This window comes from Phragmites australis, chromosome 10, assembly GCF_958298935.1.
Source record: "Phragmites australis chromosome 10, lpPhrAust1.1, whole genome shotgun sequence".
NCBI lineage: Eukaryota > Viridiplantae > Streptophyta > Magnoliopsida > Poales > Poaceae > Phragmites > Phragmites australis.
In genome coordinates, this window is record NC_084930.1 from 19,286,272 (window position 1) to 19,298,221 (window position 11,950).

General features: G+C 38.0%; 1 protein-coding gene across 1 annotated transcript; it reads right to left on the reverse strand.

The window, feature by feature from the left end:
• Window positions 1-467: 467 nt before the first annotated feature.
• On the reverse strand, window positions 468-5,359 carry LOC133930546 (GDSL esterase/lipase At3g14820-like). The gene is made up of 5 exons (XM_062377208.1): window positions 4,995-5,359; window positions 2,258-2,388; window positions 1,911-2,144; window positions 1,055-1,316; window positions 468-771 (listed from the first exon to the last, which is right to left on the reverse strand). The coding sequence occupies exons 1-5, from the start codon at window positions 5,299-5,301 to the stop codon at window positions 584-586; spliced, it is 1,122 nt and encodes a 373-aa protein (XP_062233192.1). The 5' UTR covers window positions 5,302-5,359; the 3' UTR covers window positions 468-583.
• Window positions 5,360-11,950: the final 6,591 nt, after the last annotated feature.

An 11,950-nucleotide genomic window follows, 5' to 3' on the forward strand; every position in this document is an offset into this window, starting at 1 on the left:
TTCAATAGTTTAGGCATCATTAATCTAAGGTGATAAAGCGTTTTCTTCTGTCACACATAGGTAATATTCTGATTATTGATACAACAAAAATAAGTATCAGTTTAGTTAAATTAGCACCATGATTATTTCTGTAAAATGTCATCATATATATTTTCAGCCGACAAGTACAACTTTCTACGTGCGTTACACACAAGTAGGTTTAGCCATTTGGCAAATGTCTTTAAAAATTTACTACCTTCATTCCAAAATATATATCGTTTTAAAATATGTGCAGTCAAAATTCAAAAACTTTGACTATTAATAGTCACAACATTACTACAAACACAAATTGTATGGGTAGATTTGCTATGAAAAATACTTTTATATGAGTATATGTTTAGGAAAGTTTGTTACGAAGTAATTATAAAAGTTATATTAAAACATGTGTATTAGAGAGTGTATCGATGGCCTAAATAACAAGTTAAAAATAACTAAGGTAGTACATATGAATGGTCAAATTGTCCGAAACACAGTAATGAAAATTAAATCAACTTTAGAGCGTGGAATTACATTTTCGTTGTACTTGTATAGGAAGACAGTTTCTTCAAATTAGATATTTCCTGTTTTGCTGGATGAGCTTGTCCACTACAATGTCGTAGGCCTTCTCGGTAGGATGGAAGCCGTCCCAGAAGATATAATCAATGGCATTTGGACATGCACTGTGATACGCAATGAATATGGCGGCATTTAACACTGTGCTACCACAGCAACCTTCGCTCACGTCCTTGAAACCTACATAATTGTGCCATATTGTTTAGTATAGAAATGGTTGTAACGACCAATTAACACTTCTTCAGCAAGAAGACACAAGCCCAACTATCATCATATTACTTATGTGATTCATTACGTAGATCTTTAAGACCCTGTGATTGCGAAGATTAGGGGCCATATCTTGAAGCTACGTCCTTCCATTGATAAAAATTTTAAGACCATACTAGTAAGAAAATTAGTTTTCTAAAATTCTAATTGTAGCGCGTCAAAATTGGGTTACAACAAATGAAAGTATAAGACTTACCATAAAAAGCAGGGTTCTGAATTAGATCGAGTAAATTGTAGTATATGTCGATATAAGCAAACTTTGATCCATAAACATTTCGTTCTGCATTTAGTTGATCTATTGCCTTTGAAATTTTCGAATTAAATAATTCTGATGCTTGATTCCTTAATGGCTCGCATTCTCTTGATGGACTTCCTCCAAGTGTTATTTGTGAAGGACAACAACCCAATGGTGGAACGCCAACAAATCCAATCCTCTTAGCTCCCATATCATTCAGAGTCTGTACAAAAGTTGAGCATGAAAACCTTAGCATTTTTTTATATTAAATGCAGATTGGAAGTTTCAGTGCACAGAGAAACGGATTTACATACGGAAATCAAAAGTAAGCTACACTAATAGTCTAAGCCCTGTTTCTTTCAGATTCTGAATTCTGGATTGTGTTCTACAATCGGATTATGCAAATAAATGGACGGATTCTAAGAGCATATTGTAGCAATCCAGAGCTGGATTGTGGCATAATCCACAATCCACCTTAGAGTAGCTTCTACAATCCACAATCTACGATTCAGATTCTCACAATCCACAGGAGAAACAAACAGACCCTAATTACCATACTAATCAACAAAACGTCTCAATCTTTTGTGTTTTATGTAGAAAACTCAATGTTAGATGAAAGTCGCTGTGGAAAGTAGAGATATATTGTAAACTTGCACAACATATGGGGAGAGAAAAAATATGAAAAGTAGGATAAGTGCACAAAGAGATGAGACTTTTTTTTGAAGAAGATATGACTAAAAAAGAGAAATCGTTAAAAGTTTAAATATATATCAACAGTTTTAAATAAATTCTGTACAGTTCAAGTCATAACAATTACCGTGGTGAAGTTGATCGCCGAAGAGACGAGAAAGTCCAGATAAGAAGGAAGGTCATATTGGTGGCGTCTCAAAGGAACAGAAAAATAATTATTTACAATGTCATTTGCCCCCATGACTGTAAAGAAGACAGCTTGAGAGACAACACGTGTCATCTCCTCCTCTCCAACCAATGCAGTTAGCTTCTCCTTGTAGTCAACGAATAATTCAAGTTGCTCGGCAATCGACCTGGCTGTCTACATTCATTTGCATTTTTCAATTTACGTAGCAGTCTTATTATCAGAGACAACTAAAAGAACTAACTACTTCCAGATTCGTATAATTTGATATAAAAAAAAAAAAGAGGTACCGAGATTGTGGATGTCAACGGATCATATCCACTGCCTCCAGAAGCAAAGGCCACACCAGTAAGTAGGTCATCTAGCTGAAGATCGTCACCAAGGTAAGGAGGCAGTAGCTCCTTAACACCCAACTTAGAAGCTGTTTAGAAATAAATATATAATAAGAAAGAGGTTTGATTTGTCGCGCACGTACAATTAATCATGGTTGGCATCTCCAAGGGTATACATGCAAAAGAGCTAACTCCACTATCATACTGAAGAAATTTTATAGTTCGTGATCAAATTACGGAAGCCTTCGCTGTGGTTTCCTACTGTCGAGTGTAGGCACAGATGTACGATCAGCAAGGAGATCAGCTGGAGTAGTTGGCTTTGCAATCAATGCAGACCAAACATGATGACACGAACAACCTAGTTGGACCACTGGAGGTCCGATGGAAGGACATGAAACGACTTGGAAGACAGGCTCGTTATTCTACCAGTGTCTGCTTTAAATTTCTGTTAGTTTTTTTTTAAGCACAGAAGCATGGCAAACCACTCCAGCTCACTCCAGGCCCCAGCTGATAAATGCCGCCCGATATTCTACGCCACCTTCATTCTCCATATCTTGCAGGTTTCTTTCTTAGAGCTATATCTTTTCCTATGTAACTTAGTATTTGTTTGTTTTAGTTAGAAATTATAAAAAAATAGTTTATAAATTTTGGATCATAAAAAGTTGAATAGTACAATTTACATAAACTGATAAAAACAAATTGTTGTACTATTATAATTTAGAGGTTACATTGTTCAAAACTACTTTATAAAATCTATCCATTTATTTTATATTATAATATGTAAATTGAAACAAACGAAACATTCCTTCATCATTATCCTCTCCGTAAGCATGGAGAGAAAATCAGAGATACCACAACAGCGACCTCACGCGACGAGAAGGTGACCAGGTAGGCTCGCCAATCCTTCACTACTACAGAACATGCAATAAGTAGCGCCTCATCAGTGTCGGTTGTGGTAGAATCAGTACTGAAAATATATCAGTGCCAGTTCATAATCTCTTGTGCATAAATAATGATTAAACGACTAAGACCGGCACTGATAGTTGGTCTTCAGTGCCGGTTCTGAAACCAACCGACACTGAAGGCCTCGGACTCGATTCTTTTCATCTATCTAATTTTGGCTCACAAGCTCACGCCCGGCTCCGCTTGGCCTTTATCTCTTCCCACATGCCAGCCCGACAACACAGGAGGCGGACCAAGGTGCCCACGCGTGCAGAGGCCAGATGAGGCTCACGCAATGATGGAGATGGGATTTTGGGGTTGTGTTGCTCACAGATGAGGCTCGCGGAGATGGGATCTTGTGTTGTGTTCTTGAGTTGTGTTGTGTCCAGTGAGTATACAATGTGGTTGTATGGATGAGCATACCATGTGTTGTGTTCTTGTGTAATATACATTATGTTGTGTTCTTGATTGTGTGATGTGGTTGTATGGATGAGCATACGATGTGTTGTGTTCTTGATTGTATTCTTGAGTAATATACATTGTGTTTTGTTCTTGATTGTGTGATATGGTTGTATTGATGAGCATATGATGGCAGTGGCGGCGGCAGGAGCATGGCGGCGGTGGCGGTGGCAGGAGTACGATGGCAATGGCAACGATAGGAGTGGCAGCCGAGCCGGCTCAAAAGAGCCGACTCGTTTATTTTTTTGGCTCGGGAGCCTTATCAGTGTTGGTTGGAGGAGAGAACTGGTACTGAAAAGAACTTTCAGTGTCAAGTAAAGAGTGCCAGTTTTTCAACCGACACTGATGAGCCTTTTTTGCATTAGTGCTTCCAGTTATGAGCTAGCCATGCACGAATTAGTAGTCATTGGCACCAGCTCTAAGATCTGATAATATTGTTGCATTTACTTTTCAATTAATTTGAATTTTTCGTCTTAGGCTTTGGCCTTCCATTGTTTCAATATCTTTTCAGGTTGTTGCAGCCTTTCTCTGCTCATTATCGCGCTGTAACTGCTATTTATTTATTTGTTTTTGACTAAAAAGCAGAAGAGCTGTTTTTCATTGCTTAGTAGGAAAAAAAAGGCCAGTATAAACCTGGGAACAAAAACCAAAATAAAAGAAAAGAAAAGCTATCTAAACGAATATGAAAGAAAACCTTACAAACCGCTATTTATGGAAGTTGCAGTACTGTGACATCGTAAAGTTTGACTCTTAGAAATTCTTTGAGCTAGTTTGAGACAAAGAATGGAAAAGTTCACGAGCTGCTTTTTGAACAAGAGGTGGTATTTTGTTCAAACGATTTTCTTAAATTCATCACTGCTTTTTTTCAAAAAAAAATCATTGAATCCATTCAACATCTTAACTGCTTATATTAGTTTTCCTGTTGCATGTTCATGCATTTGCATTGCCCTATTTAATTTGGATCCTGTTGTTTGGTGTTTTTAGCTTATCAAAATACACAAATGAATTCATGAAATTACTTATAGTATCATACTCAGATATATTTGCCTAACACTAACAATTTCGGTGTCGATATATATAGCTTTCATCTAGCTAGTCAATCTCGCCACCTTTGAACCATGTTCTCAAATACTTAATTACATTCTACTACCAAGTATATAAAGAGTTTGGATGATGATAGACAACCTCAAAAAGAAAGCATAACTACAGGTTTGGATAGTTCTCTAATTTAATCTCATACGTGCAGTACCTCCGACAACAGCATGGAAATATAAAGATTAGCACGCCAACATACCTAGCAGGTCCCCGGGGACCTTCCCATTGGAGAACCTCCCGGTGGCAACGCCACCGGGGAAGTCCTGCCCGTACGGCGGGAAGTTGGCCTTCGCCTCCGTCAGCCTATGGTTGTTGTTGCCGGGGTCGACGATCGAGTCGCCGAACATGAAGATGGCCGAGATTTTCTCACTCCCAGCCGAGCCTTCTCCACGGACTCCCGGCAGAAGTACCATCACCAGCACCACCATTTGCAGCAGAAGCAGGGAGAATAGGTGCCACGCATGGCCCCCGGGACCATCGCACTTGCAGGTAGTCTGAGACGCCATTATTGGCACCCTAGCTACCTTCTCTGCAGTTGCAGCGGTATATTCATCGATCTGCCGCTGCCGGATCACCGTACGAGTTTTATAGCAAGCTGTGGAGAGAAGCTAGCTAGTACGCCCATGCAGCAAGTGTGACGCGACGCGACGCGACTGCTGTGCATGATACGGTGGTTGCGCGTTGCATCCGCCACGCTGCAGCTATTAATGGGAGCCTCCGCTTGCTGCGCACGGAGACTGTCAGGCTGTTTACGACTTTATGTGTGCATGCATGTAGCCGGGGAGAAGCTATGAACAGGTGGTAGCCACATCCACATGATTGTGTTTTATTGTGATGTAGCAGTCCGAACTCTAGCTCACTTTGTTAGTTGCATGGGAACTTTGGAAGGAGAGGAACTCGAGAGTTTTCAATCAACGGCAATCCCCCGTAGATACTCTACTTGCAAAGATGAAGGAGGAGGCTATGGCATGGTGCTTAGCAGGAGCAAATAGACTACGACAAATCATCCAATGAGAGTGGCCGCTTGTGTTTTTCTTTGTTTTGTTCTGATTGTTACTTTCTTTTGTGCTGCTTCGCAGCCACTTATAATTCTCAGAAATTTTGCTCTCCTTCTTTATTAATACAAGTTCGGCAGACCTCCTGCCGACCGTTTCAAAAAAAAAAAGAAAAAAAAAAGTGATGTAGCCGCTTCAGGCCGTCCGGAGGAGACGTACGACCAAACTACAATGAATCAAGTTGTTTAGCTTACCGATACGACCTTTAAGATAACACTTTCACATCTAAATTTTTCAAAAATAATTTAGATTCAAATAAAATTAATCATATATTATGAAACAATTTTTCATGAGGAATCTAGTGATGCTATTTTTATATTTTTCACGGTATGTGATTTCTTATATACTGATAGACAGAACTTAAAAAGTTTTACCAACAAAATCCTAAAATAACTTAGAATATGGATTGTCCTACATAATCACGCGGTTGGAATCTAATTAAGGATGTATTCGTTATGTTAATCTTTGGTGTAAGTACGTACCACTGCGGCCGACTTTTGTACCCATGCATATAATTGGCCGCTACCGTCACGTCGCCTATTTGTTAGGTTTTGTATGGTTTAATGCCTCGAATTAGCTTGTTTATTAGATAAGGTGACAGAGTCATCCTATAAGAAATTATGTTTAAATATGCCTCGATTTACATGTGACAAGTGATTGATAAGATTGTTGATTTAGTTTGATGATTTAGGATATTGTATGAATGTATCTATGTATTGTAATTATGATCCTGATTAACCAAGGGTGTAAAGAAAAATAAAGTTGGTGTTTTTGTCTTTGAGACAAAAAAATTTGCACTTATCGGATAATTCGATTCTAAAAATTTGTACACACCGGATGGTCCAGTGTACAAAAGGTATTCACATCGGGCAGTTTTGAGGTAGAAGAGAATATACAATACTACACCGGATGGTCTGGTGATAGGGTACTGTGCATACCAGACTAATTTCTCTAGAGAGGATGCAAATGACTTGTCTGGTGAGGATGTACTCGTCGATGGTCTGTCGATTGGATCTATGAACGTCGGATGCCTTATCAAAGCATTTGTTCCAGAGAGTTGCAAAATAACTTGTCTAATGGGTTGCACTCACCGGATGGGCCGGCGATGGAGGAGTGCACACCGGATGCTTCGCTGGAAGATTTTTCAGGAACTTTTCAGTGGAGTTAGAATTACAAGCGTCGGATGGTCTAGTGATCAGAGAGCAATACACGTCGAGTCATCCAATGTTCATGATTTTTTTGAGATGAGTAGTTCTACAGGAATTCTTGATTATGACTAATTAAGATGAAATTGGAGAAACATATATGCTTGTCTTGCCATGTGCAGGTGATGGATACAACTTGATGGTCGGTGGCGGGATGATCAGGGCTAAGCGGGGTGCTTGGTGCTGGATGATCAAGGAGGTCAGGCGGAGTCAAAGGTGATCCTAGCTATACATATGGAGGTCAAGCAAGCTATGAGATGGTGGATGAAGACGTTGTGTTGACAAAGTCAAGCAAAAGGGATGCTGGTGTAAGTGACAATGTGGCCAGAGGGATCAGGAGTGGGAGAAACTTGCCGACTGTCAAGATAGTAAGATGGAGTACACGTGTCGACATCGATGGCTTGCTTAAAGTGTAAGAAAGTGGTGGTGAGTCATGCTTTGAAAAGCCTATGAGGTAGTTTCGCGGTTTGATCTCAAAATCGTGGAAAAGTGTGAAGTACATGTGGCATCATCATGAAATTTACGTCGAGATGAAGCTAATTTATGAAGGTGCCACGCTAGTTCAATGGACAAGAAAAAAGATGGACGATAATGCCCACGGTGGTATATACGAGTGCACTGGAAGAGTGAGATATTTCAGTAACAATCTAAGAAATTTGGAGGTGAAGGAACCTAGACTATAAATAGAAAGAGAGCGTTGAGCCAGCCATTTGAGAGTTATGTGGCAGGATTTTAGGGGAGAGAGGAGTGCTTACCTTATGTATTAGGTCAGAGCTTTTTTATGTAAAATACTTTGTAATTTGCCAAAAATAAGGTTGTCATTTGTAAATAATGAAGATCTTATTACCTCTTACGCTTATGTTCATCTCGTTCTAGTTTTCCTCTGTTGCCCCCCTTTGTTTCGTTATGAGTTTTTGGGTTTTCGTTGTGATTTTGTTTTGATTTTAGAGCTGAAATATTTCACAATATTGAAGTTATTCTTCTGGTAGCTAGAGATATAAAATTCACATTCAGAATTGGTCTTGAATTCCCTTGTCTTTAAATCATCAACTTAAAAAGTTTCTTCACATGATGATTATCTCCTTAGATTTAAATGTTTCTTTCTCAAAGTATAATTAAACTTTTGTGTGCAATAATACATTGATTAGTTTTCAATAAAACCTAGTGTTCAATTCTATCAATGAGAACCATGCTTTCTTAGAGAATCTATTGGTGTAACATGTTTTTCTTGAGTTTTTCTTTTTGCATATTGTTTTGAGATAAGTTGAGTGAAAGATTAGAAAAACCTATCCAAAAATTTAGTAAGATATCTATTCACTTCTTCTCATTAATATTCTCAATCCTACATCATTCCAAATAAAAGATGTAACTGGGATATCAAAATCTTCAAATGTGACCTCTAAACGACTTGTACTCTAAAAAATATAGCTGCCGAAATGGCCACGTACGGGAACCCAACAGTCACCCAGCACAGCAATAATGGAAGAATTAATAATGGTTTGTGGTCACGTAGTATCAGTTAGGGAGTCCGTTTCACAAACTCAACAGTAGGCGCAGTGCATTGAATGTTTATATAATACTCCTTCTGTTAAAAATAGTATTTATATTTATTTTGAGTTTGATTTGATTTTTAAAGTTGAATTTTGATTAAATTTTTCTCATAAAATATATCATTTATAGCTACAAAACCTATATTTTATGAAATTATTTTTAATTATGAACCTAATTATATAATTTTTATACACTAGAGATTCTTATAATTTGATTAAATGGTAGTCAAAGTATAAAAAGTTAAATTTTTCCAAAAAAAAAATTCTAAACGGAGGAAGTATGTTCAACGGATTACTGGTAATGTGTGAGTAGTAAGAGGAACTATTTGCTTTGTTTAGTCACGTACCATTGATGGCTGAATGAAACAATCAATTTCTAAAAATGATTTCTGAGAAGTAAAAACTGATAAAAACTATCATTATTATAGAAATCAGAAACTGGTCTATATGAGTTTTTTAGTTTCTGAAGGATAATATTCTGATAAATATTATATATATTATACATTTCATCTATATAAAAACTAATTCAAAAGCAACTTTTTAACCGTAGCTTTTGAAAACAACTTTTAAAAAAACCCAATCCAACCAAAAAGAGCCTAAGTTATTCTTTGAGTCGGGCTTCCCTGTATGCCTTGGAAATTTTTTGGAGAAACCCTAAAGCAATGTGGATAGGACAGAGAAATATGCAGAAACCATCCTGCAAGTTTGGTTACTTTCCAAAAACCTCCCATACAACTATGATTTTTGTCGGTCTCACACCTACAACTTTTACGTGCACTGAAATCCGCTGACATCAGGCATGGCATTGACCGGCCTACATGGCGCTCCCGCAGACACTACCATGGCTCCAATTTTGTTTGGGATCTGCTGTGTGATCCCTGGGCCATTTTAACTGACGTGCTCCAACTGGAGGGAATTCATACCGATGGCTTGGCTCCAACGAATTGAATCCAGAATACGCTTCTCCTGCTGCTGCTGCTGGGTCGTCGCACGAGGGTTTCATAGCGAGTTACGCGCTGGAGAGAAGCTCGCGCGTGCAGCAACTGTGGCACGACTGGTGATATGCATCAACACAGTGGTTGCGCGTTGTAAATCAGTCACGTTTTTAAGTGCCCTGCTTTGAGGCTGCTTAACGTACGCAAGTAGGGAGAAGCAGTACACGTGCACCTCTACGATCCATCAACTTACACTACTTAAAAAACAGACAAAAAGATACTACATAAATGACGGATTGTACTTGTGATCCATCATTAATGCTAGTTATGATGATGAATGAAGACTTGATCCGTTACTAATGATAACTCATCACTCACAAGTCGTTATATTGACCTGTCACCAATGACTAACTCATCGATGATGGGTCTCATAGGTCTATCATAAGTGAGAGGTAAGTTATGACCCGTCACTAATGACATTATTCAGAAATACAGAAAATGATCTAAGCATTGAAATTTTTTTATTTTTCTCTTATTTTTTCTCACTTCAGAAGCACTTGAATATGAATCATTGTACATTTCTGCTCAAGTTTGATGTAAAGGGTAACGGCTATAGACACAAACGCTCGTTCTGAAAACGGTGCATAAACTTTTGGAGGCGAGAACTCAATCTTCCAAGCCGGTTTAGGCCTCAAAAAATTTGCCGAACCCAACGAAGTCAGGAAGAAATGGATGTAACTTTTTCTGTAGATGCGCATAGAGTAAAAAAAACGTCAAAATCGGAGTCCGTATGCAAAAGTTATGGCTATTTAATCGAAGGCACTCCGAGTCAACTAGTTTGTATGTCTATTATAAAATTAACATTGGTAATGGGTTATAATCGTGATCCGTCACTTATGATTTATAATAAATGACCCGTCACTTATGACCCTCGGTAAAATAGTTAAAATGATCTTTTATCCAAGTCCCTTCAGGACGTACGTGAGGTTGAGGTGGTTAGGTAGCTACGCGCTCGAGGGGCCGTCGCAAGTTTGATTCCTACGGAACACACATTCTAAAAACAGTCTGAAAAATAGGTAGAGACACGTGACGAGTGGTGATAGACTGAGTTGGATTGGCTTAAGTAAAATATTTTTTTGACTTTTTTCGCATTAAAAAACGTAAAAACCGTATATCAATCATAAATGATGAGTCACAAACAAGTCATAAATGAGGGTGACTATCACCAATGACCTTAATAAGTGACGGATCAAATTTTAACTTATCACCAATGATTTTATTGGTGACGAGTCCTTATCCATCACTTATTATATATCATCAGTGACGCGTTTGAGGTAACATGTGCGGGTTATGACCTGTCACTCTTATTTATTTTCCACGTAGTACTATGTCTGCATGCATTTAATTGGCTGCTGCCGTCACATACGTCGCCCGTTTGTTAGGTTCTGCATGGTATAATGCCTTGAACTGACTGCTATCTAAAACGAGGTCACACGGTCATCCAAAACTTAAGTGTGACCTCGAAACATAGCCACCGAAATGGTGACGTACTTGAACTCCACAACAACTTTTGAACAGGAATAATGCAAAGAATAATAATGTTACGGTTTGTGGCCACGTAGTGAGTTAGACTATAGCTATACAGCTATATCCTTGACTGTTTATGACGAATGGACAGTAATGCATGGCGATTATTTATGACAAACCGACAGCAATGCCTGACAGTTTATGATTGGAATATAGGGGTGGAAATGGATAGTAGGAAATCTGAATTATCCGATTTTGTATCTGTTAAAATATGAATATGGATATTTGTATCCGTATTCGTTTCTAAAATGGATATATCCGAATTCGTTTTCGAGATTCGGATTTAAATGTGGATATCCGAATTCGAGATATATCTGATTTGTATCTGTATCTGCCAACCAAGGAACCAAATTTTGCTAAAGTTTTAGAAATTTCAGATATGAACGAAATTCCAACCCAATCAAATTGGAACAAATTTCAGTCAAATTTCATCAAATTTCAGTTAAATTTGATCAAAAATTTAAATTTCCAACATGAGTTTTGAACAAAATTTCTAAAATTCTGGCCCAATCAAATTAGAACAAATTTTAGCCGAATTTTATCAAATTTCAGTCAATTTTTTTCAAAAATTTAAATTTCCGACCTGAATTTCAAAGATCGAGTAGATATCCGAATGCAGATTCGTATTCGTATTTGAATATATCCGGATTCGTATTCACATTTGGATTAAAATATAGTAAATCGTAATATCCGAATTCGATTTTATACGTATTCAATTCGTTTCCATCCCTATTAGAATAGAACTTAAGAGAGATTGGGACAAGACTGCTGCCGGCAAACCACAGCTAGAGCAACTACAACAGTTGAGCTAGCTACTAGTTTT

What these genes read in the sequence shown, in the direction of transcription:
- LOC133930546 (XM_062377208.1), bottom strand. Translation starts at nt 5,301, where the DNA reads ATGGCGTCTCAGACTACCTGCAAGTGCGATGGTCCCGGGGGCCATGCG. An exon ending in CGTTGACATCCACAATCTCG is followed by an intron (nt 2,145 to 2,257) that starts GTACCTCTTTTT and finishes AAATGAATGTAG; the next exon opens with ACAGCCAGGTCGATTGCCGA. An exon ending in TCAGAACCCTGCTTTTTATG is followed by an intron (nt 772 to 1,054) that starts GTAAGTCTTATA and finishes ACAATTATGTAG; the next exon opens with GTTTCAAGGACGTGAGCGAA.